Raw genomic sequence first — 26,068 nt, forward strand, 5'->3', positions numbered from 1 at the left:
GTGTGACCCTTAGGGAACTGGGCTTGTGACTCAGAGGTTGCAGGTTCAAATAACAGGTGGGCCACTGCCGTTGTAGCCTTGAGCAAGGTGCTTAAACCGCCGCTTCAGTAAAAAATGCCCAGCTGTGTGTTTGGATAGAATGTAAGCTGTGTTAGAGGGTAAGAGCATCTGCTAATGAAACAGTTAATGTTATTCTTTTTTCATCTACACATTTCAAATGCAGCTTTTTTTCTTCTTTTCTGTTCTCTCCCCCCCCCCCCCCCGAATTTGTTGCAGTGTCTGGGGGTGACTCTAAAATCCCAAACTTCTGCTTTGAAGGCAGCGTACACCCCCCCCCCCCCTTCCCCAGCCTCGACGGTTCACCTCCACGGACAGTCCAACAATGGGACACGTGCCCCTGCACCATCACCATGGTAACCAACAGGGCTTAGACACCCCCCCACCCCCCAAAAAAAGGAGGGATTTGGCCGCCTAGAAGGGGGTCTTTATAAGGACAGAACATGTAACAGCTGCTTTTGGGAGACCCCTGTTGGAGACCAGCTGGAGTTTTCTGTCCCTCTCGCCCCTGTTCCGGCTGCACCGGTGAGCAGATTAAACCTCGGCTTGTTTGTGGCACACTTCCTTTGTGACGGGGCCGGCATGCACACCACTGCACACCAGAGGAGAAAGCACCACTCACAGGGATCCTCCCATCTGATTTCTATAAGTAGAGGAGTACACAGCATTTCAGAAGGCAAAACAAACAACAAATATATGGCTAGCAAGCAATGGCACAAACGTGGGACACTTAAGTGTATTTAGAGTCTCTTGCACTTATGAGGGAAATTTGTCCTGCCTGGCATACATCCAAATGCACTGAAACACGTCTGTGATTTGGACTATTCTCAGCTAATTGGCCTGTTTATTAGAACGTTTCATCACTTCAGATGCGCACGATGTAGACACAGTATTTTGAAAACACAGATGTGTAATTGTGCATGAGCATCATAGCCACAAGTATGAAAAAACCATTTAGTGGGGGGAAAAAACAAGCTAGTTAATTGACTAAATCTTTTATAAAAATTAAGCCATAAATAGCATAACCAAACATTGACCATGTTTTTGATGTTACATTTGTGTGTGTGTGTGTGTGTGTGTGTGTGTGTGTGTGTGTGTGTGTGGTGTGTGTGTGTGGTGTGTGTGTGTGTGTGTGTGTGTGTGTGTGTGTGTGTGTGTGTGTGTGTGTGTGTGTGTGTGTGTGTGTGTGTGTGTGTGTGTGTGTGTGTGTGTGTGTGCGCGCGCGTGTGTAATGTAGGTACATGTGATATTGGGTGCCAAGGACAGACTGGGTAATCTCTGCAGGCAACTGTGACGTGTTTTATTTCCTCACATTAACCTGAAGAGATTCTGCAGTCTGTCTGCTCTGTGCTCCATTGTGTGCCCTGGCTGCCCGATAGTCTGCTGTGTGTCCGTTATGTAGCCTGTGCCCTATGCAGTCTGCTCTGTGCCTGTTATGTAGTCTGTGTATCCTGTGCCCTATGTAGTCTGTCTCCTCTGTGCCCTATGTAGTCTGCTCTGTGCCTGTTACATAGTCTGTGTGCCCTGTGTCCTATGTATTCTGCTCTGTGTCCTCTAGCCGCACTGTGCCATCATTCCTAAAATCGATACACCTGGCTGTAAATAAACCAGTGTAATTTTCATTCTTAGGAAAAGAAAACACAGTTTGCCTTAAATAATGAAAACATCAAGACACCTGTAACGCCGGTAATATGTTAAGTGGACCGTTATTCCCTGATCAGTGTTGTGTTGCAGATATGAGACATTTTTGGGGTAATGAAAAATACACAATACTAAACCACGTAGTGTTTATTATATTAAGGAATCGCAAAGACACTGCTTGTGGTTACTTTTGCACGTACTGTTCGATGGGGTTGATTTGGCTGTTGAGCATGCCACGGTATGACATATTGGCAGTGTTGCATCAGTCACTGACACGCTTTTCGAGCTCGTGGCTTTCTCGCCTGCGTGAACGTGTGTCGTTGTCTTTGCAGAAGACCCCCCGAGTCCGACACGCCTTTTTGTCAACGGCTGCGATTTCGCATAATCTCAGCTGGCAACTGTGAGCTGTGCCGTCGCCCCCCTCACGGTGGCTGCTGGGATTATGTTAAACGCAGCGATTTCCTCGCGCTGCCCGATCGATCGGCACGAGCTGTCACCCAAGCCTCGGAGATCCGCCTTTTGAATGAAGATGTCGCTGCAATTACGGAAGCGTGTCTTAATGAGGTTAACTTCACCGGCCAAAAAAAAGTTATTCTGAGGCCACATACCCTTTCTTTTCTTTCTTTTTGGTCTTTTAATTCGTTCACCCATCCATTCTTCCTTTTTTACTTTAAAGGCCTAGCTATTTATTGTGGACTTTTTGCTTTGCTGCGTCTAATCTCCTTCCAGAATATGCTACGTTTTGTTTTGCTGCGGAAGGAACAGATGGCACGGGTGAGCACGGAGCTTTCTGGTGTCGATGATACTGCATCAGGAACTGATTGGATAATGTACTGAGACCATCAGTTCTTCATGCATTGCCTTCAGCATCGAAAGAAACGCCACTGTTTTTTCAGACGTTTTCAAAGGTGTAACGAGTGAGAAATGGGGAAACGTACGCATTTTCCACTGAATAATGAAACCGGGTTATATTAACAATCAGCGATCTTGCTTCGTGTACTGTATACGAATGTGGCTTACTGGTCCTAATAAAATGCTTTTTATCCAATGTGGGCTCAAATAAAAAGTTGAATACTTCCAAGATTGTACTATGTGATCATTTTATGTCAATATGCCGGTTTTTTGTTTGTTTTTTGGTTGTTGTTTTTTTTACACATTTAAAAACATATTATTTACTTAATGAAGAAAGGTATCAAGCACCCATATCACATGTGAAAATGTAATTGCTCCATTTGTTAATCAACCAATTAAAATGTATTTGATGATTGGACTCAGCTGATTGAACACAGCCAGGCCTGATTGCAGCCAGCCCTGTTAAATCTAAACCTCACTCACATTGACCCTTACCATCTGGGTGAAATAGTCACCACAAAGTTTCTACAAGCGCCAATTGAGATGCAGAGGCAGGACCTCAAACAAGCAGTACATGTTCAAAAACCTACCAAGTTGTCTGGATTCAAGTAGTTTTGTAAAGAAAAGTGGGCTAAAATTCCTCCACAGCAATGTGAAAGTACACACCTAGTAAGTACAGTCTATCTTCTTCTGCTTTTGTTTAAATAAACAATGTAAGCTGCCCCTTTTCTTATACTGAAAAAATGTTTAACAATTTATTTTAATCCTAAAAGCAAAAACTAGAATGTGTGTGTATGTGTGTGGTTCTGTTGTGAGTGAATCCTGTGTGCTCTGCTCTCTGAGGGTGAGAGGACCACCCATCTATCCTTCCATTTTATAAACCTCTTATTCCTGGTCAGGATCACAGGGGAATTGGAGCCTATCCCAGCATGCAGTGGGCGAGAGGCAGGGAATTGCAATTGCACCCATGGACAATTTAGGGTCTCCAATTAGCCTACTGCATGTCTTTACAGTGTGGAAGGAAACCAGAGAACCAGGCAGAAACCCACATGGACATGGAGACCATGCAAACTGCACACACAAAGGCCCTCAGTCAGGATTCAAACCCGCTCCCTTCTTGCAGGTAGGGGACAGTGCTATTCAGTGCACCACCATGTGCTACGGCTCTATATTCTTTGTCCGAAGGAATGGTGCCATCTACTGGCCAGAGGACACCTTTGCTGCTGGTGTTTAATGACTGTGTGCTTCCAACCAGCTTGGATTGGTAAATCTACCCTAATGCCCAACTTCACAATTATGGGACTGAGTTTAAACTGACCTAGGGTCAGTGCTGAGTGCTAGGCCCTCTTGTGTCTTGCCTTCCTGGATTGGCATTCCATAAACCAGCTTGCAGGCTTGCTTGTGTGCTCAGTCAAGTTTATTTTTTGAGCTCTCAAGCATGTTGCTTCCCACTACTTTTGCCAATAAGCAGATAGTTCATACAAATCTCCTCTAGTGTCCTGCCTCAACTGCTACCTTGCTTCTTGCATCATAAAAACAAAAATGTAACAAAAGAAGATGGTTGCAAGCCAGTTCTCAACCAAAAATGTACTACAGGTATGCGTCATAAGATAGAGAGGTGAGAACACAGCGGATCAACTGCAGTGTGCTTACCTGGAGTTTAAACCTCGGGTAGGCTGACATTTCCGCTAGTGAGTTCATGTTTAAAGCCAACCAAATATTTCCAGAATCCAATGTTTCACTGCTTCCATAACGTATACAAATGGACGATGACGGGGGTCTGTTAGTGCCAAGACCCCCATGCAGACCTGACGGGGCCAAGCTGCTGAAACGCTTCAACTGTAAAGGCACACGATACGGTGCCAAGCTCAGCAGGTGCTCAAAAATATACGATTAATCTTTCAAAACGCCGTGAAACGCGCCGATTTCATGCGGTCCCTCGCAGAGCTGCTTGAATGCTGATTAATTGGAAGTCAAGCAGCGAACTTGGTAACGGTCGCTCAATATTTCTAGTCAGATCTAATTGGTTAAATGGCGACTAATTGCAAGCGGCATTCAGCTACGCTTGGATTACCCGCTGTTTTACAACCGAGCAGCGAACACCACCAGCTGTAATAGCTGCTCACTGCCACCAGATGTCACCAATACACACACAATGTGCATATTCTATTTGAACCTAGCCATAGTGCATCACACTACATGGATTATTGACAAACTGAAAAATGGAATGAACTGACGACCAGGTTGAAATGGTAAAACATGGAATTTTGTAAGTAGAGAATACCGTCATGTTCGTTCGTTGATTAGTTGGTTAAGAAATTGAATACGTTCATTTTATTTATCATGCAGATAACGTTTTGCATTAAAATCCAAATGAACAATCAAACCTGCGTTCAATGTTAATAATTCAATAACGGACATTATTTCCAGGTCGGTGTCGCTGTTTTCGTCGAAAGTTGTATCTCTTATGGGGGGACGGGGACCACAGGTACGCATCTTCCATGAAACAGTTCGTATGTGCAGCATTTTTGGTCGTTTTTGTAGGCCTGGCTCGCACGGCAGAGCCTGATGTTTTGTTTGCACCGACAAGTTCAATAATGTGGCTGGAATGTTGATTTTTTTTTTTTGAGACGCACCATAAAAACAAGAATGTAATTTAATAAGGGAGGGGTAAAGATGTGGATTACAGAGCTGTATCCAACATGTCTCTACTTACATAATTAATGCGCAAAAATACTTCATGTGAACTGGACTGGATGGAAGCACCGTTACACAGAGTCGGAATTCGAAAAGTAGGCCTAATGTATCCATTCCAAAATCTAAGATTCCTGGAACTTGCTGCACATACAAAATACCCGATGCTGTAGGGTTCCTTGTGTGATCTGGGAGAGCAATACGGGAACTATTACCTGTTGTGTGTTTTCCTTATTGTGCCACAATATAAGCCTCCTTAATGATAGGCCTGATATGAGTTTCTTTTTTATTGTCCACCTATTCACACCCCATAATTTTTTTTGAAGCTACAGGCATTTAGCAGACGATGTGTGTAGTTGCTTATTATGCTGATCTTACCAACAGCCTCTAAAATCTGATTTGTTTCCATTGTATTCAGCCTCACCATCTGAAGTTCGGGTCAATTTTTTTTTTTTACAATAAAAAAAACAAGACCTGAATTTTCAAGCTCCTTATGTATTTAACTTTTTTTTTTTCCCTTTATTCAGACTGGTAGAAAGCGGAGAGGGTAGCACACATTGAGAAGGGGTCACAGCTCAGAAGGTGTCATGGCAGGGGGGTTTGACCCCCAACCATGAAGGGGGACTCGTATAATGCTTGAGAGTCGGTCGCGCTACACAGCCCACCGTGGTCACGACCTTCGCGCAGTCGGAACTCCTCCTCGTTCTGTTCTTCTGCCCGGTCTTGCGGAAAACGGCCCTGGGTGAGACGATGCGAGCTGGGCTCATGCCCAGAAGGTTTGTTTCATGTTAGAGTCCCAGGCACTGAATGCACTCGTGCACTAGTCACTTAATCAGAGTTTCCTCTTTGAATATGCAGTTTTACAGACAGCGCAATCAAATTTGCTATAATTTACACTGTACTTTGAAATGGCTACTCCCCATTCAGTGGTATTTGTCAGAAAAAGTGCTGATTGGTTTATGGGTGATATCAGACAACTGTCTGGAGTACTGCACAGCAAAATGTCCAGTGTTAATTCAACTGTAGCAGAGTACACAAGTCTAGCAGGAACTGTATGTCCTGTGAAATAGTTAATATAACACTGAACCAATATAACAAAGACCAAGCAGATGGCAGAAAGACGATGACTTGAACTGCTGGTTCTGCTGGGCCACCGCTGTTGCATTCTGGGATTGCATGCCATGATTTAAAAAAAAAAAAAAAAACCTCACGCTGGTCTTCAGCTATCCCTGAAGGAGTTTCCCTTCCACCTCAAGGACCTTTTGGGTTCATCATTTGGTCCATCTCAAACACCCACTAATTTTGCCCTTCCCAGAATGCACTGCTCAGCCAGGCACGACTTTCTTCTTACAACTGCCAGCTTGCCGTCAGCAAAAATGCAAACATGCAAATCCATTTATTTTTTCTCAGAGAGACCCTGCTGAGCTTTCCCCCAAAACTCTTGTCATAAAAGTGTCAGTGTGTGGCATTTCATGACCGCTTGGGTCGCTACACACTGGCCCATAAGCATTAGTGCACTGTACCTTTAACACATTTACCTTCTTACTTTGGTTTTCATTTTCCATGCTCTGGAACAGTGCCTTAACAGAACGAGCCACCCAGCAGCCCTGAATACCTTCGTTTTAAATAACTTCCCCCACCTTCCTCTCGCATGTAGGACCTATTTATAAGTTTGAACTGAAAGATATATGGCGCGAATGTTATGTTAACCCAAGTTTATTTGGTGACAAGAAAGATAAATAACCAAGTTCACATTCTGAGCTGTTCCTACCACCTACTGCTGCTGAGATGGGGTTTGCACAGCAGCACGCTGTACATTCTGCTCTAAATTAAATAAATTCTGCTCGCACACTCACTCACCCATAAAATAATCAGACTTATCTGCATTAACTGCAAAGCAGGAACACAATTTATATGTAGGCAGATACGCAGTAAAATGCCCCGCGTTAAATTCTCTGAGTACATTTTACTCTGAAAGAATACCTTTGATTTTGACACTGACAGAGCTGACAGAGTTGTATTACCATCAGTTATACGGTGCACATCAGGCTTGTGCACAGATAGACAGCAACATATGCTGAAGCATATTCCCCCTGCCCTGAGATGGCAAAAGTGCTCTTTTTTTGGCTGCGGTGTTATTTTTTTAAAACCACAAGAGACCTTTGCAATAGCCATCCACCCCCAAATCCCCCTGTGCCTGAACTTTAGCATATGCCCTCTAAAAACAAAGTAGTGAATGAGCACTCCAGAACAGCCACAGAGTCAACTGGTTTCCATTGTTACTCTGTGCTTAACTGATTAATTAAAGCAGGTTGATTACACAGGTATCATGCCTCACTTGGTTTCATGGATCTGAACTGGTTGCTGATTTTTAGTCGAAAACAAAAACCAGCCCATGTTGCAGCTCTCCAAGACCAGGGTTACAGACCCTTGTTAGAGAGGAGTAAGTTATAAATCGGGATGATCGTGACAGTAAAAATGACAAATGCGCAGGAAGGAGGGAGAGCGATACAAATTCAGTAGGGAGAGGACTGAGAGAGACTGGTTTCATGACAAATTTGTCTTGACTTATGTAGATGAAAGGCTATGATGGATACATGTGTACATGTTCTAACAGCCGTTACGTGACGCTTGTATTCATGTAGTCATGTTTTTATTTGTAATGTACATGATTTTATTTGTGCTGCCTGCTGGCCAGGTGTCCCTGGCAAAAAAAAAAAGGATTTACCTCCAAATGACGTTTCTGGTAATATAAAATAGTCCGCTAACAAGTTGCAGGTGACTTTGTGACACATCGCGTGTGGCTTTTTGCTTCACTGCGATCTTCTCCCGGTACTTTCACGCCAGCAGGACTGGAAAATTGCGCAACAGCTGGTCCTTTCCCAAGTCCCCGATTCTCTTCCCAGCAGCGCTCTCCACCTCGCACCCGGCTCCCCGCAAATCCCCCAGGCACGTGTCCTAACACAGGACCAGGCTTTCATCTGGCCCGCATCCAACAGTGCGGGGGGGGGGGGCGGAAACTTCCAGAAAACAAAAGTTCACCTTCCCCGTCACGGTCGCTGCGCTCCGTTTTCCACTGAGTCATTGAAGAGCGATCGTTGGCGAACGTGAGCCAGAAGTGGCGTGTTCAACGCCGGTCGGATTTCCAGAGCCTTCTGTATTGTTTTAGCATTTGGATTAATCCCCTGCCTCCCCCGTGCACTCTTAGCCTTTGTAAACAAGTCAGGGAACTCTATAAATCTTTCCTGTAAGATGGCTGTCTTTTTTTACTGGGCGCTCCGCGTGTGTGCACGAATCAGCAGGTCAGACCCCACTGGAACCTGGTAATTTGGCTCGGTTACACCTGATACGGTTGTCTCCACTCAGTTAAATCATTTCCAAACAAGAATATTGCCAATATCTGACATATTTTTCCGTGGTCTTGTTACAGCCGGAAAAAAGTAATGCGCGCACAGAGAGAAGTATAAATGTATTTATTCCATCGTAAAACAATTTTTTGCACATCAGAGTAAGATTTTTTTTCAGAGGTTAAAAAAGACATTTTTGAAAAAGGACGTACATTTTTAAATAGAAACATATAATAAAAGTGTATTTATGTATAAAATTGAAACTATGGATATAAAAATCAGCTGAAGGCACTTTTATACAAGGGCTATTCTCAGTTTTCTACAGGTTAAACATAAAAATGAGCACGAGTTGACTCACTAACTGATAGTTATTATAAGACTCTACAGATAAACATATTCAAAGTAAAGATTAAAAAATTGTAAGCAAGAAACGTTTAATACATTTATACTTGAAGGCAAGTAGGATTTTATCTTGTGGCCAAGCATAAAGACGCAATCATACATCTTACTGGTACAGTTACACACAGGCTAACGAAATGCCTTTATGTAGCCTACATCCAATCGGGAAAATGGGTGGTCATTTCATCATATCAGTTCATGATATAATCTATTAGTACCTTAAAGGTGTTGTCCTTAAGTAGCACACAAACTGATGAGCAACGCTATGAAAGTGCATTCGTTACCGTTGGTATCACCCAGCCTAATTGTTGGCGATCGACTACTCAAAATCCCTCGCAATTTGTTTCGCTCATTCAGTACATTCACTCGAATGACTTGAGAATCCGCATTTTATTCCTAACGTGGCCTCCACCAGGTCATCGCGTTTTATTAACTTCGGACTTAAGGCTACTGATGGGCATCGGTGGACTATCAGGGAGCGTATCGTTTCTACTTTGATGACGCAGTCCTTATATAGCATGTTGGAGGACATCATTAGTTATAATTATGGTGTTATTATGCCTGTATCTGACATGGAAATGGCCTAGTTAAGTGCCACCGTGTCTGAAGTTGCGCCACTCTTTTTCAGCACAGGCGCCAGCTGTGAACTTCCAGAGCTCCGTAGTCGGTAATGGAAAAAAGTGCGTGCAATCAAACTGCAACCTGGCAGCCACGCCAATATATTAAGTAAGGGTTATGCGGGAAGATTACCCAGAGACTGCTGTGACTCACGTTGCCAATTTTTCCCCCAAAATATTGGCTCTTGTGTTCAACAGAGAGAAGGAGGGAAAAAAACAAAAGAGTCGTACATTAATATTTGTTAAATAAAACATTTCAGCTTAGCCACTTCCTTATGGAAAACTAATATACGTCTATATATTAAATCCAAAATTGTGTAATGTGTCAGAATATAAAGCATATACGAGTACCACTTGCAGGCTTACATATGTATGCATATATGTTAAACTGCACAAGCTGACAATTCTCTAAATATATGTATAAAGTGTGTGTGTGAAAATATGAAATCTTTGATTTTGTAATATATAGGCAGAAGTTTGATATAGATGATGATGGTAAATGTATTCAGTTATAGATTTGAAAATATCTGTGTAACTGTCAGTGGTGTCTCCTTTGTAGTGAACTTCCTTGGACACAGGCAAATTCATTTTCTTTAGTCAATCATTACAACCTCATTTAAAATGATAATTTATTCTTTATGAGATCTGGGGTACGTAATGTTTCAAATGCACATACTTAAAGTATGTACTTCCATGACTGTAATATGCAGGTTTTTTTGAAGGGGGAGGGGGGAGGTTGCAGTGTAGTACATTGGTTAGGAAACTTGATTAGTAAGACAGCTTGCAGGTTTGTTGTACCCTTGAGTAAAAGTGCCTAACCTTTATTGTTTCAGTGAACATCCAGCTGTATATGTAGCTTGTATGCATAAATGTAAGCTGTTTAAGTTTTTTTTTTTTTTGTTGGTCTCACTGCATGTACCATCAGATGATAAGCTTATGGTGTGGTTCGGTGCAGAATGGATTAGGAATGCATGTGTATTTCACAAAGCAAACTGGAGATTGGTGGCAGAGTCTTGCCTGTAGCTGTCATTGCGTTGCTTGTGAAGTGTAAAAATATCCCTATAAAGACAGGGGAATAAGACTGTCGTGTCCTGCTGGGGAAACACCTCCATCTGGGAGGCAAAGCAAGGGGCTGGCGGCTCCATCAACTGCCTGTAACGATGGCGTTCGCTCTTGCCCTTGGGTGGGCCGCAGTATTCTATGATTGCCAGGCACTTAATTGATTAATGAAAGCAGTTGATTATACAGTTAACTTAGCTCACCGGGTCTCTCGGTTCTGACCCGATTGCCAATTTTAAGGTGGCTCTCCAAGGGCAAAGTGAATAGTGCTGGCCTATAGCGTATTGCTGGGGTGTCAAACTCAAGAACTGGGGAGCAACAATATGAGCAGGTTTTTTTTGTTGTTGTTGTTGTGTCCTTTCAGTAAGAAGCCTTGGGAATAAGATGTGTGACCCCTGTAGCCAACCAGTGACTAACACGGAACACGTGAGATGAGACACTCCGAAACCCAGTAAGACACCGTGGCCCTCCAGGACTAGAATCCGACCCCCCCCCCCCCCCTGGCGTAGAGCGTTTGATACCCTTATGTGGTGAAGTGGGGGTCCCCCCCCCCACCACGGTTAGAAAGAGTAAGGCCCCACGATGAGGGTGAGCCTCAGCAGGGAGCTGGAGCGGTAGCTGAGCAAGGAGTTGTGGGTGACCATCTCCAGGTCCACGATGTGCTCCCGCGGGCCCGTCAGCGGCTTGGTCAGCGCTAGCATGGCGCTAAGGTTGCTGGAGCGCTGGGGGAACAAAAGATGCGTTTTTCAGCCGCGAGAAAGCCCACCGCAAAGTCACAGAAACACATATAAAGCAATCAATGGCGGTAGATGTCAACTGACGTAAGGACATTGAACTGTGCCGGGTTTTTTTGGGACATGCCAGACTCACCCTCAGGAAGAACTCCCCTCCCTCGTTGCCAGCCTTGATCCGGAAAGTGTTGTGGGTGTTGGGGTAGATGTTCGTGGCCTGGATCTGGAAGATGTCGGACGGGACGGAGCGGTCCGACGGGATGCTCATGTACTTGTACACGATGGATGGCGCCACTCCGTGGCACAGGGTTGGGGAGGAGCAGGTACATCGGCTAGAAAAAAACAAATTAACTCCGGAGATAAGACAATATAATGGGCCCATGAGTGGAGCAGCTTACCAGATGATAACATTATACCATCTTTACTTTTAGTTAGTTCCATGTTTTTTTTTTTTCCATTTGACAGCTTCACGTTCTGTGCAGCCTCCGGCAACCTGACTTACTTCTCTCCCGTCCGCACATACGGCTCGTGGCAGGGGTTTCTGGGATAGCAACGGAATCCGCCGTGGTAATTCCAGCACATCTCGTCTTCGCGACAGTTGTGTCCCGTTTCACACTCGTTTATGTCTGCCCACAAGGAGGAAACACAGGGAGTTCATCTGTAAACTGGACTTGCAGCACCTCTTGGTAACTGGGTAACTTGAGTCAAAATGGCGAACTAGGCGGCTTGTGTGGCTCGACCAAAGGTCCACAAAAGCTGGCCACCCATAGCTGGACTAAAAGCCTGTTGCAGCTGTCACCACCAGTACAGCAAGCCCACTGGATTACCAACCAAATTCTGGTGGTAAATCTGTTCATCTTAGACGAATCTTCCCCCTGAACACTGTGTACACATACATCAATTCCCTCTGAAAATGATACTAGCGATTTATTTTTAAAATGGTTTATACAGTACATGTTTAGCATAGCTATTACATAAATATACACGTAACTGATACTAGAGATAATTCTTTGTTATCTGGGAACACCCAGGGGGTAATTTAAAATGGACCTCAACTGAATTGTTTCAATATAAATAAATGGTTTTAGCAGGGTAAATTTACTGTAAAAAATGCTTGGTATGTCCAAGTCCAACCAAATACTTTATTTGATTTATTTTCCCACCGTAGGTGTCTGCTAATGACATGTAGAACTTGGCAGAGAACAGTGAATGCACAGCTAATAGATCTCAAGAAAAACAACTATGGATGTAACTGAACTGGGTTGAAAATATGGAGCTGCTTTTTATTTTTTTACTAGACCCCCCCGCCCCCCCATGTCCAGCATTTCTTTCTCTGGACAGGAGACAGGGTTAGAAAGAGATCCCAACAGAGCCCATTGCTTTGGAGGTTTTATTTTTTGCTGAGTTACTCACAAGGATTGTGCACACAAATCGAAAGGCTTCTTGGGGTATGCACACATGGATAGGTTTTTTTGGGGTACACACAAATGGATAGGTTTTTTTGGGGTACGCACAAATGGATAGGTTTTTTTGGGGTACACACAAATTCATAGGTTTTTGAGAGTGCACACGAGTAGCTAGTTTTTTTTAGGGTATATATGAATGGATAGTTTTTTTAGGGTACATATGAATGGATAGTTTTTTAGGGTATATATGAATGGATAGTTTTTTTAGGGTACATATGAATGGATAGTTTTTTAGGGTATATATGAATGGATAGTTTTTTTTTTAGAGCTCCAGTGGTAACACCAGTGATGGCACAGTACCTTGACACAAACTTCTTCCCTGGAGCTGGTACCCGTCAGGGCACATGCAGGTGTACTGCCCAGGCTGGTTCACACACTGATACTGGCACATGTAGCTGGAGAAACTGCACTCGTCAATATCTGGACGAAACACAAAGCAGGGACACAATGGTAGAACAATGCAACATACAACCAAAGGGAAACCACAAGGAAATGCTTAAGGAACTCTGACAATAAGCTTACATCGCACCAGGAGTCAAATAATTATATGAAATATTCTGCACCCAAGTAAAACTCCTACAAAATACAGACAATTAAAAAAAAAAAAATTGTCACCAGTATTCCAAACAGAATTATTGGTTCCAAGAAGACAGTGATTGACAGCTCACGGTAGCCCCGCCCATTATTGGGTTGAACCCCATGGTAGAAGCCGTACCTTGGCAGGAGATGGAGTCGGGGGCCAGCTCGAAGCCTTGTTTACACTGGCAGATGTAGGAGCCCATGATGTTGAAGCACATGTGTTCGCACGGGTTACTTGTCTCACACTCGTTTATGTCTACAACACAAAGGGCAAAGGTCAAACACGTAAGGTTGTGTAGTACAGTGGTTAGGGACCTGGACTCAGAGGTTGCATGCTCCAATCCTCCGTATTGCACTGCCGTTGTACCCCTGAACAAGGTAAGTCACCTGAACTACTTCAGTTTCTTTCTTTTGCCATGCACCATGGGTAGTTTTATTTAGAGTGCTCTCTCTGTTCCTCTTTGAAGTCTCTCCTCATAAGCCGCTCGTCAGGAGCCACCTGTGTGCAGTGCATTGTGGGCGTGTTAAGACTCTTTTTTTTGAAGACGTAAAGTCTGTAATCCGAGGCGAACGCAGGTGCGTTCCCTGTGTGTTACTGATTCACTTTTGGGATCTTTGATGGCATCTCTCCTTATTTATTTATTTTTTCGTCTTCCCCCTGAGAGAAGGGCAAGTTTGGACAGGCGGATTCAGAATGACACGCTTTAATGAGCAGCAACAAAGAGATGCAACACGGCAGTGCATCCATTTACGCCACGTTCTAACGCCTCTGAGATGCCTGGTGGATGCATGCAGGCCAGAAAAAAAACGATCCAAGGTCTCCCCCCCCACCCCGCCCCTGGTTTCTCAGGACTTTATACAGAACAAACTGCTTGCCCCACAGACTCCCATCCTCTGGTTTTGGAGTTCCCCCTCGTTTATAATGATTTTAGTTGCCACTGCAACCTATTGATTAATTAAGGGTGTTGAAAATGTATTGAAAGCTGCATCTTTGATAAAAAAACTACTGTAAATTGTTTTGCTGGGCACCTTCAACTTCATGGAGGCAACTGGAAAATGCAGATAGACATTTGCAGAAAACCCCAAGACTTAGTATCATACAAATGGCGTGTGCATTACCAAGAGTATGTGTTGTTGTTCTTTAATAAATGGCATATGGGGGGGGAATTAAACAGTGTGACTCTTTTCTATCCTACAACATATCAGATATTAAACACGTTCTCTATTTGTGGATCCAAGCTCAACAAACAACTTTCAGCTGAACGGTGCATGTTTTAGGCACGCTCTCTTGGCCCCACATATGGAGAGTGTCACGTTCGAGGGGGGGCAACCATGGGTGGTCTTCTGCTCCTGGCCAGGACCAGCAAACAGACTTCATACAAATACTTTGCACTTTGGCTATTAATAGACCTCACCGAGATGAACATGCATTAGATTTGCCAGCTGCTCTGCTGGTGGTATTGGCTGGAAAAATAGAGTTTACACGAAGCGAGGCACTCAGCTGAAGGACTTTGTGCAGATGAACAGGCTGTTCCTGTTTTTATAAAACTGGTTCTTTCACTGCCACCCCCAACTCCTCTGGCCATCAGCGTCCATACGTGTGTAGAGCAGGCCATTGGCGGCCTGGCACCGGCGCAGCCAGTGGTCCGCTGGCCTTCTGTAAATCAACCCTGCAGCGGCACTGGTAACGTCTAGGCGAGGTGAAGATCAGGAGTTAATAGGAAGAGTCGGTGAATGGTCCTGCCACTAGCACCAGTGCTGGTTTGCAAAACACCAGTGTGCCAACAGCAGGCACCGGCGGCGGGCCAACAGATATGTTTACGGGTGAGATGATTTGGCCTGAACAAGTTTTCACCTTATTTATTTATTTTTGGACACCACATTAATGTGTTACACTGGGCTGGAGTTCAGAGGCATGTGTTGAACATCATCAGCCGGTAGCTCATTGACTGTCCACAGCAGTTAGCATGTTGACCATCTGCAGCGGTTAGCACGTTGACTGTTTGCAGCAGTTAGCACGTTGACCGTGTGCAGCGGTTAGCACGTTGACTGTTTGCAGCAGTTAGCAGGTTGGCCATCTGCAGCGGTTAGCACGTTGACTGTTTGCAGCAGTTAGCAGGTTGACCATCTGCAGCGGTTAGCACGTTGACTGTTTGCAGCAGTTAGCACGTTGACCGTGTGCAGCAGTTAGCACGTTGACTGTTTGCAGCAGTTAGCAGGTTGGCCATCTGCAGCGGTTAGCACGTTGACTGTTTGCAGCAGTTAGCACGTTGACCGTGTGCAGCAGTTAGCACGTTGGCCGTCTGCAGCAGAATGTGACCGTACCTCTTGCTGTTCAGGGTGACTATAGTTTAAAATCTGCAGTGGGACCAACATTACATCAGCCCGGCTCCACTCGAACAGGAACAACCTGGGGGGGTGGGAGTACGTCATATTGGCGCGACGCCTGAGCTGGAGCCTGCGGTCTGTGTAAACAAATCCCCTTTTTCTATGGCCCCACTTCCAGTGTATAAACCTGGGCTGACCTCGCAGTGCATCCATGTGGGGTGTGGGGGTGTGGGGGTGGGGGCTGTGCTTGCGGCCACAGCTGGCCCTGACACGCGTGTGGAAAAACTGATGGAGAAACGATGAAGTGGAGCCAAAATGGAGTCAAAGCGGGTTTTTTTCCCTCCCCTTTTATATCCTTGCATGTCCTCATTCCCAGTGTAATAATAACCTAATCACTCTCAAATACAGCGGCACACTCCTTTCACACACAAACCAGCGCTAGAATAGCAACGTTTGCGCAATTCCTTCCAGGCCCCAAGAAGTGATACTGGCCAAAACACGACAACCCCTCTGGAATATTCCTTACAGAAAAAGCATATACTGCAATATACTGCAAATACATACAATTATTTAAAGTACATAATAATACACTTGTTTCACAGAAGTGTATATTTTAGAAAGATAAACCATTAACTGAAACTGGATTTAAGCCTGATAGTATATTTTATTTTAATATCAAGGGGATGTTTAATATCTCGCTATGAGGGGTAAAGTGTTAACAGCAGACAGCGGTGTGGCAAAGACTGGCTAGAACTAGAAAGATGTAACCTTTGACCTTTGTCATAGGTTTATGGGGATTCCTGGGGTCACCAAGTGGCAGCGTATTAGCAGGGCTCTCTGACACCCCAAAGTGACAGACTCTGTGGAAGCCTTGAAATGGCTGGGGAAACAAAGATCATCTCAGCGATCCGTTTTACGCAATGTTCTGCTGTTTATGCAACCATTCACTCAGGAGAACTGAAATTAGACAGCTGTTATGATCTCCAGGCACAGAGCCGAGGTGCCATAGGAAGGTCATGTTTTACTTTTTGGTCTCCAAAGTTTAATCAGAACTCTGACGAAATTGTAACAAAGACCAGTGGGTCAAAACATTAACTGCCGTACAGTGAAATGAAATTATCGTAATTCAGTTTCCATTCTATTTTTGACTCCAGTCTTTTTGCATGGAGCCAGTGCTAGATTGAGCAGAAGTGATGTAAGTTCCTAAACGTGGGCCTAACGAACCCAAGCCAACGCGTGGACGTTGAGAGCCGGGCCATAGGGTGACTCAGAGGAGATTCTAAATTAGTTACTGGACGTGTGCGCCCCCAAAGGACTGCAGTTCGGGAACACGTCTTACAGCAGCCAGGACTGTTAATCTGTTATGAGACATTACTGTAGTGTAGACCATGTTCCAGTACACAGCTCAGACTTCATGTTCCAGTACACAGCTCAGACTCCATGTTCCAGTACACAGCTCACACTCCGGGTCCTCTGCTGATAGGGGTGGTTTATTCATTTTACTCTATTTAAAAAGAGGTAGGTCAACCGGGATTCTTATTTGCAGTGACAATCTTGGAAATCAAAGCAGGTTGGGAATCCAATGGATTGTATTCGCCCCATGGGATTTCTGCAAATCAGCCCAACAGTGGTTAGCTAGTTGACACCGGAGGCAGCATATTTGAAATGCACTGTTAAAATGGGTTTAAAGGTCATCCTGACAGCTGTGACACTTAGCAAAACTGGAGGAGCAACAGCTGGAATGAACAGGGGTCTGGCAGGTACCAAATTATACACAGAATTACCAAGACCAGAAGAGATGCTGCATTTCTTCACACTATATGGCAAAATATACTATTTGTTTCAGATTTTGAAGAAAATCCTGCTGTGAAACATCCGTCATTATATTCTCCAAAGAATTTCACATATTTACAATATATTGCATATACATTCCATTTCTTTAAGAGAAGGCATGACCTGTCAGTTGGAAACTAAGCCACTGTTTCACAGTGGTAGCCCACCCATCCATTCCCAACTCACGGCCAAGGCCCAACCCAAGGCCCTTTTCCAATTAAACATCATTATAGCGGAAATATGTAAGAAATGTCATTAAGCAGCACCAAAAAGGCAAGAAAACAAGTGCCCGGAGACATGAGAACTTATTTTAAGCTTCCTGTAAAAACTATGGCATGTTTTATGACATTAGAAATCTGCAAATGTTTATCTAGACGTAATAAGTCAGCAGGGCAGAATGATCGGTGGTTAGGGGTGTCCAAACAAAAAATTTGCCCAATATTTATTTTATTTCCTAGAAATAACACCTGATGTCCAGTGGCTGGGCAAATTACAGTCATGCTTCCATTACTAGGGAAAGATAAACTGGACTGTGGGCCTACACTACAGCGTATCCTCTGGGGTTTAACAATGTGAGCTGAAATCAAATTAACCCCCACAGAAATCAGAAAACCTGAAAAGCATTAACGGGAATCAAAGAGAACCTGCGCGTCACACTTGAAAGGCTTTACAGGGAGAGAGAGACGCTCGCAGGTGTGCGACCGCGTCAGACCGCATCGGCTGCACCGCGAGGTCTGCCTCGACACGGAAAGAAATGGGTAAACGGAGATCAAAGACGCCCTGTAAAGAACATTTGCTAACAGACCGAGGATCCAGTGCTTTCATGCTGCCGGTTGTTATGATTAGCAACGGCGGCGCCTAATCAGTGGTCTGCCGGTACAGTAAGTGACTTGGCCAATTGGAACGCTGAGGTCAGCGGGAACGTTAGCGCATACAGTCGGTTGTTTGTCAGCCCCTTTGAAAGACCAGCATTGAACCTGCGCCGAGCCCAAAAGCCCGAACTTTAATTGCGCCAAATTAAATTGCGGCACCCCAACAGAGGCGCCCTTAGATATTTTTAGCATGTCCTAAGTATTTCGGGTTTGCGCACGTACACGCGCCAAAGGATATATTGTCTAAATTAAGCCGTATCCAAGGATTTCCCACAAATCCCCCCGTTCCTAGAGTAGCTTCTTTTTGTTCAACTCAATTTCTAACTGCCCCTACTATCCAAAACATTGATTCCACCACCTACAGCTCAAGCACAGCGGACAGCCAGGTAATATTGTGACCCGTAATGTTCTGACTCGTAATTTTTCATTCACCGATTTATTTTAAAGAAAATGGTGATGGCGTTAGCTCTGTAAGAGTTTTATCTCTGAACGACTAAGGCTTTGTTATGGTCCTGCATGCAGATATTTGACAGATATATCCCCTTATGTCGATCTTAAACTTCCGTTGCCTTCCCTGTGGTCAGTGTTGATCTCACCTTTTGTCATCCTACAATAACTTAATCATCACCAAGACACAAATACACAAGGCCAAAACATATTCTTGCAAAAGCACTGCCCCCACAAGGATAAATAGAATTTATTCACAAAGATTCTGTCAATGGAGTATACACCCTTTTGCCATAAGAAAGGTTTAGCCTTTTAAATTCCAGGTAAGCATTTCTATTACACCCTGTTACAACATACCTGGAGTTATTTTGCTTGCATCAGACATTTGCGTGGAGTGTCTGGACATTTTGAATAGTTCAAGATTTTGGAGTGATACATGATCGTGTCCTGACGTGTATGTGTATGTGTTAAGCTAATTGACGAACGTAGGCCTAATTAAAAATGACTCCATGGAATGTAACCACTTTATTATACGCCTATTCACCCCAAACACACATCATCCAAAAATCTCCAACATATCATGAGTGAATTAGGTCAAACGAATCACAAACTCATCTTTCATTACATATCGTCTTCTACCTTTCCCAGTCTTAGGTATTCCAGTTCACTCACAGCACTGTGAAATGTTCAGTGTTAAATCAACTCTGACAGAGTACATTTTACACTGGCAGAGTACAGCTGTTGGAGTGAAAGGGTTTCACCTTGTGTTAATGTAGAGTGACAACATACTTTATTAAAGTCCACAGAGTTCTGCATTTTTCATTCTCCCTCTAGAAGCGACCTGAGTTCCTGAAACATGTCAATCAATATGTCAGTAAAACCTATTTGACATCTGTAAGACAACACCTCCTACAGCACAGTGTCTCCAGGTCCCCAAATTCTATTCACATGTGAGAAATCAGCATATCTCAGCAAACTTGAAGCATAACTATATTAGCTTTAATCAGACTTCAGGTTTTCCAAAGCATACTACAGTGTACTTCAAGCATACAACGTTTTTTGTACTGGGTTTGAAAGCATAAAAAATTGCATGAAACTTTTAAAACAGAAATGGGCCTGAAATGCAAGTCTGGTTGCAGAACATGGGGGACAGACAGAGTGTATCCTTATATTTGCAACCTGGTTGCCATTTAAATAATTTTAATAATTGCACACACTTGTTATAACTCTCCAGTCAGCCTTAATTTTCTCATTTCCACAGGAAGCTGGATGCCCGTCTGAGATGTCTTTATGGAACCAGGCCTGAGGTAACATGTAAGACCGAAGTAAACCTGCTCATTCCTCACCACCTTTTGCAGTAAGTTTTACTGGATGAGCAAGGTCTGGACAGTGCCATCTGCTGGTCCACCAGCACATTGCAGATCAGCACTACAGAGTTCCACTTGCAGCAGGACCAGCTATACATTCCATCAGCAGCTGATCTTAATCTTGACTATCTGCCAGCCGATGCATTTCCAAACCCAGTGGTTAATTAGCTATGCTAATGAATTTCCTAACCCAGTAGGTAATTCGCAATGCTAGCTACCAAACCCAGTAGGTGCTTAGCTATTTGAATGCTTGTACAAACCCAGCAGACTACACAGCATACAAGGAGCTGTTAATCTGCCTCAGAACACTTGCCTTTTTAAGGGGCTTGGGGGGGGGGGTATCTTAAATAGTTTTTACAGTCTCTAGCAAAGGAGGAAAGACATTTTCTTTCTTTAATAACATTTGGTTCTTAAGCTAGGCTAAAGTACAAGCACACATTTGAGGTTGATCCTGAATAGCAGAAACGTTATTTCCACGCTGAAATATAATTCTGAATTATCTTCCTCACCCTTCCAGTTAGCATGATTAAAAGCGAACTGTAACATATGCACTCACTGAACGCACAAAGCGGAAGTGATGTAGCCTTACTTAGGTCTGGTTCAGCATCAAAGCGTGGCTGTGTCACCAGTCACAGTCGCTCTTAATCCCGTTTTAATAACCGTGATCACCACCGACCGCTGCAGACCTTTGCAAATGCATTCAGCTGCTCTGAAATGCTCGTCTCTGTGCCAGACTTTGCACATAAAAAAAGCCCAATAACAAGAAGGAGAAGCAGGGCTCAACAACAACTTTGAGAAGCAGGAGAAAGACAAAGTGGGGGGTGGGTAGGTGGGAGGGGGAGTGGCAGTTACAGGCCCGTTTCCTAAGAAGTGACTCACGGTTCGAGCCTGGAGCTCTTACAGAAAGGAGTCATCCTCTGGCCCCTACAATAACAACAATTCTGTTTGCTGCACTGAGACAGAAAAGGCGGATCATGGACTCGCAACTCGTCATCCTATCGTGGCATCAGATAATCCAGGAAGGCTCATTTCTTTTGAGTAGAAGACAATTGTGCATGTTGGAAGAGGCAAATTAGAATTATGGGTGTTTCAATGCAAGGCACAGACTTACCTCATACTATCACAAGGATATGAGCAGCATGGTCAAGCTCATAGTTCTGTAAGGCTATGAGCAGCCTGCTCAGGCTCATATTACTGTAAGGATATGAGTCTGAAAAATGCAAGACTTCACTCCTTTTTATTCGCAGAACCAATCTATACTGACACAACCAAGGACTTGTGTTAGCCTTGACCATTTAACTCCAAACTGGCAAAAGCCTTTAAAATGACTCTGCTCAATGTACAGCCTCAACCCACAGCAAGCTTTACAGTGAGGAGGGTTTGGCTGAGAAATCAAGAGTGCTGTGTATGAGCTTTGTGGTAAATTATATTACTCGGTTGTTTGTGGTTGTTGACTATGTTCCACACTTGGTGGAAAATGTTATTGTAGTATGGTCACATTTAACACAACCCCTACTGCTCAAGCACCGGTTCTCCAATGAAAGACTCCATTTCTATTGAGAAAGTACAACTACAGTAAAGTGTCTCAGGACTGGTTGAAGCTTCGGTCAAAAAAGACACCAGACTGAAACAAATAGTGTAATTGTGTGGTCGTGGTTGAAGCTGGCAAATCACTCAGCAAACGTTTAGACAATCAAAATTCAAAATACACATTATTATAAAAGACACATAATGGGACAAAGGCTTCTTTGCCAGGGAACATGCGCGAGAAGATGAATGTAGTGAAAAAGGAACAGCCAAGATGTGTAAAAACAGCACTGTCAGGACAGCATTCTCCAAGGAGCCTAAAAAAAGGACTTCAACCAAAGCTTTGCACCACCAATGTTATAAAACCATGATATTCTCATTGGGACAGCTGGTAGCACATGCCAAACCGGCAAGCCTGTACAGTAAAATCAAAATTAAATCACCCCTTAAAGAGCATATTTTCCAGTGAGTGCATGTGATCACTGATGGACTCCTTGTAAACTCTGTTACTGATGGTGACCAAGGAGCCCCTTGCAAGATGCTACACAAATCTGGGTTTTTCCAGTACAGAGATGATGATCTAGCAGTTATTAGTAACAGCGTGGTCTATTTTTTATTAGCGTGCCATGTGTTTGGACTGGGGGAAAAGGAGCCTTCCGGCCCAGCTCACCTCTGCACTGGTTCTGCCCGTCCACCAAGAACCCCGTGCGACACTGGACCGTCCCACGCTGGTTCCCACGGTAACCGGGCCAAACGGCGAGGGGATTCCGGGGGACGGGCTGCGGTGCAGGCGCAGGGGTGGGGTCGGGGACGGGAGCTGGGACGGGGGCGGGACCAGAGCTGGGGGCGGAGCCAGGGGCGGGGTCAGACTCATCCCTGCTGAAGATGACCTGGGCGTTGGGGGGCAAGCAGAAGTACCCGCCATAATAGTTGATGCACCTCATGCCCCCCTTGCAGGCGTCCGGCAGGGTGTCGCACTCGTTGATGTCTGAAAAGAGCACAAAGCAAATCACCTGTGACTCCTTGAAAGCGAGAGGTGCTCTTGTGTCGCTACTGTTATTTTCCGACACTCTCATATTGCAACACTTCACAAAATATAATCAGACATATAAATTATCACTACTTTCAGATATTTCAATATATTACTCAAATTTAAATATATATCTAATATGTTTTGTTATAATCAGTCTCCTTAAGGGTACACAAAGTGCTTACCATAAAATTTTTCATATAACTACAATATAACTACAATAGTCACCCAAATCAAAAACATTTTTAGTTGAAATACAGAAATGACAGTGCTTTCACACTATTAATGCCCCCAAAATTATTTTTAGCACATAAGACTGATGTGTGTATGTATTAATAAGCCAAGATAATTGAAACACAAACTCATATAAACAAGCATTATCCTTAAATGAATATAAAGTTTCAAGAATGAAAGGCATTGAGTACAGGTACGTTACCTTTGCAATTGTGGGTTGCGGCATCATATTCATAGCCATCTGTGCACTGTTGACAGGAAGGCAAGGAGTTATAGTTCAAATACATTACATTTATACAGCATGCCATCTTTACATTCCACCACTGAAAAAAAAAACATCCAGGTCAATTTCTTCATTTTATTTATTAGTTTATTTGTTAGGGTAAGTACAATAAGACACTGATGCAATGCTGAAGCAGAGCCTAACGCATCGTACATGTGTCTACAGCCAGACTTAATTTCCACAATAGCGAAGGATTAGTTAAACGCTGGCAATGCATAGCTTTAAATGAATTGTGGAATTACACTTGGTTATTCCTTTAAAATGTTTTATTTAAAAAAAATGCAGACAGTAAGTCACTGTGGTCTTTTCTACAGATTTGAAACCAGAGGCAGAAATCTCTGCTGATTGCTGTTCCCACACAGTGCTTTTGGTCTCCCTGCACTGAATCATCAGAGGTGTTCTCCAAGGGTCCCTGTTAGGACCTGTTTGTCTCCATTACTCCCAATGACTCAGAGTCTCAGTATCTGTAGCTTCCATTGACCCACTGAACACAGACCTCAGGCCCTGTTGTTACTAAGCCCCTCCCCCCTGCACCTACACAAAAGAGTCAGAACAGCAAAAGTGGAGCCCAGGTGGTCCTGTCTGTAAGGTGGAGAAGCCCCCCCCCCCCCCCCCCCCCCCCCGCCTCCCTTATATCTTATATCAATACCCCCCACCCCACAGTTTTTTCTGCACTGTGATCCTCATGTCCATCTGTAACCCCCTGCTTTTATATGACCATATTCCTATTGCTAACATGGCTGATTTAGCCCACAAATATATAGTTACAGTCTCCTTCCTTAACCAAAGTCCTGCCATTCTGCTGCGTTTCATCTTTTTCTTTCAACTTCTTTAACAGAAACAGTAATTATCTTTCAAAGTACAGCTGAAAACTGGAAATATGGACTCAGCTGCACTCAATCGCCAGTATAACGTTGCATTTTAATGCCGGCCATGTTGTAATATGCATACAAACACCTGAATATGTGGTCTCCCTCGCTGTGCAGTAATGAAATAAAATAGTAAAATGGTGTTGCTCTGCTTTTTCATTTCACAAGTATACATATTTATCAATGAATCTAAATTATGAATCCTGGTTTTTTTTGTTTTCAATTAATTTGGTTGCTTTCACAATCAAAGGATCACCACAATGAGTTCAGGTGATTGATTGCCCCGTGTGAATTAATTTTGGCTTCTAAAGGAACACCTACCGAGTAGGACACCGGTTCCTCGGCTTCTTGGGAAACAACACCAGAGATGAACAGACCGAAACACAAGCAGGTCCTGAACATCGTGAAGTTTCTAAAATAGAAAATGTGGAGAGAGAAGAAAAACGTTGTTAGTATTTACGCTGGGGTTTCATTACGACCAGCACAGTTTAATACCCGTTATTACATCGGTAGTCGAATTATTGAGCAAGTGCGAACATCTCCCCACAGAGTGCGCGTGCACTGTTGTTACTGGCACGGATCCAGATTACACAGTTTGGAGCACCCTGTTTTTCTTTTGCGTCTTCCCCTCGAACCACAAATGTTTAGTGTTATCCGATGGGAAAAGCATGCGTCCTTTTCATGTAGCACGTCTATCAAGTGTAATATTTCAACCGATCTCAGTTATTGTTATTTGCATTACTCATGAGTGAATCAGCAGCAGACCTTTTACGCCACGAAACATTGGTTTCTTTTTCGCTGTGTCAGGTTAAATGCCTATACGTACCATATACTTCAATAGATTAAATGAATGCGTTGACTTCTGTGCAGCTACATAAGTGTATACTTCATGAAACCGTCAATTGATGTAACAGCTTCATTGTTTTTTTTTTTTTTTTCTCTCTGTTTTTGGTCACCAAATATTTTTTTTGCACCAGTCCACGCAATTATACACATTTCCGATGATGCACATCATACAAAAACAAACAGTTGTTTTTAAAGTTAAGAACATAAAAACACAGAAACATCTTTTAAAAACACAAAACCCAGTTCACCTATATATATGTTAAAATACCACGTATAAATGCGACTTTTTTTAAAGTTACACAATTAAGCCAAATGACGGGAGGAATGCCAAACGTGTTGACATTCCGTTCTATTAAAAATTATTTTGTTGATGATGCTTTTGCAGCACACCTGTTCAGGTCACCTGAAGAAAAACACTCGACAAAATCAAATAGCACGCATGCTTGAAAACAGCTACCTGCTAAATATCCTTTTTGGTTGCATAAAGCGGCTTCAGGTCTTGGAACTGCGATCCTCCTTGATGCTTCGTACAGCTCCCGGACCTTACGTTTACTTCTCAGTGGATGGTATGGCAACTTCTTACTGTACGAATAACTGTAAATTGAATGGTTTTAATACTGTCAGCGTTTTCTGTGAACATGCGGCGCGCATGCAATGCTGGGGGGCGGGCCTCTCTGCAGGTTGCGAACCGCAGCAGTATGATAGGAGTTTATCGGATGCCAATCTGAGTTTTCAACCTGTCCAAGCCACTTCGTTGCTCCCTCTACAGGTTATGACAAATGCGCTTTGATTATATGAAAGAATGTTGGATTTTCGTATCCAACACGTGCTGTCCAGGAACGGGTTGTCATCGCACAGCATTATAAACAACATACCACGCATAGTTTCATTTGATTTTAATTCGTGTTCAAATAACAGTTAGTCCACGAGCTCCATGGAATATTTTTCAACCGTAGTTTGCGTTGTGTGCGCGTGCAAATCATTTCACGA

General features: G+C 43.7%; 1 protein-coding gene and 2 long non-coding RNA genes across 4 annotated transcripts in view; 2 read left to right on the forward strand and 1 right to left on the reverse strand.

The window, feature by feature from the left end:
• Window positions 1-2,779, forward strand: part of LOC135245198 (uncharacterized) — a 31,741-nt gene extending 28,962 nt beyond the window's left edge. For both annotated transcript variants that reach the window (XR_010327176.1, XR_010327175.1), the window contains one exon: window positions 277-2,779. This is a non-coding gene — a long non-coding RNA (uncharacterized LOC135245198). The remainder of the gene's footprint in view (window positions 1-276) is intronic.
• Window positions 2,780-2,825: 46 nt separating this feature from the next.
• Window positions 2,826-14,309, forward strand: LOC135245209 (uncharacterized). The gene is made up of 4 exons (XR_010327177.1): window positions 2,826-3,219; window positions 3,450-3,673; window positions 5,772-6,020; window positions 14,108-14,309. It is a non-coding gene; the product is annotated as an uncharacterized LOC135245209 (long non-coding RNA).
• On the reverse strand, window positions 8,699-25,771 carry si:ch73-173h19.3 (uncharacterized protein LOC563864 homolog). The gene is made up of 9 exons (XM_064318087.1): window positions 25,536-25,771; window positions 24,554-24,644; window positions 23,283-23,328; window positions 22,487-22,804; window positions 13,579-13,698; window positions 13,164-13,283; window positions 11,900-12,023; window positions 11,537-11,729; window positions 8,699-11,388 (listed from the first exon to the last, which is right to left on the reverse strand). Exons 1-9 carry the CDS (start codon window positions 25,559-25,561, stop codon window positions 11,227-11,229), a joined length of 1,200 nt encoding a protein of 399 aa, XP_064174157.1. The 5' UTR covers window positions 25,562-25,771; the 3' UTR covers window positions 8,699-11,226.
• Between the last annotated feature and the right edge of the window lie 297 nt (window positions 25,772-26,068).

Source organism: Anguilla rostrata, chromosome 2 (assembly GCF_018555375.3).
Source record: "Anguilla rostrata isolate EN2019 chromosome 2, ASM1855537v3, whole genome shotgun sequence".
NCBI classification, from domain to species: Eukaryota; Metazoa; Chordata; class Actinopteri; order Anguilliformes; family Anguillidae; genus Anguilla; species Anguilla rostrata.

What these genes read in the sequence shown, in the direction of transcription:
- si:ch73-173h19.3 (XM_064318087.1), bottom strand. Translation starts at nt 25,561, where the DNA reads ATGCAACCAAAAAGGATATTTAGCAG. An exon ending in CCAAAAAGGATATTTAGCAG is followed by an intron (nt 24,645 to 25,535) that starts GTAGCTGTTTTC and finishes TTTCTATTTTAG; the next exon opens with AAACTTCACGATGTTCAGGA. An exon ending in TATGTGCGGACGGGAGAGAA is followed by an intron (nt 11,730 to 11,899) that starts GTAAGTCAGGTT and finishes GTTTTTTTCTAG; the next exon opens with CCGATGTACCTGCTCCTCCC.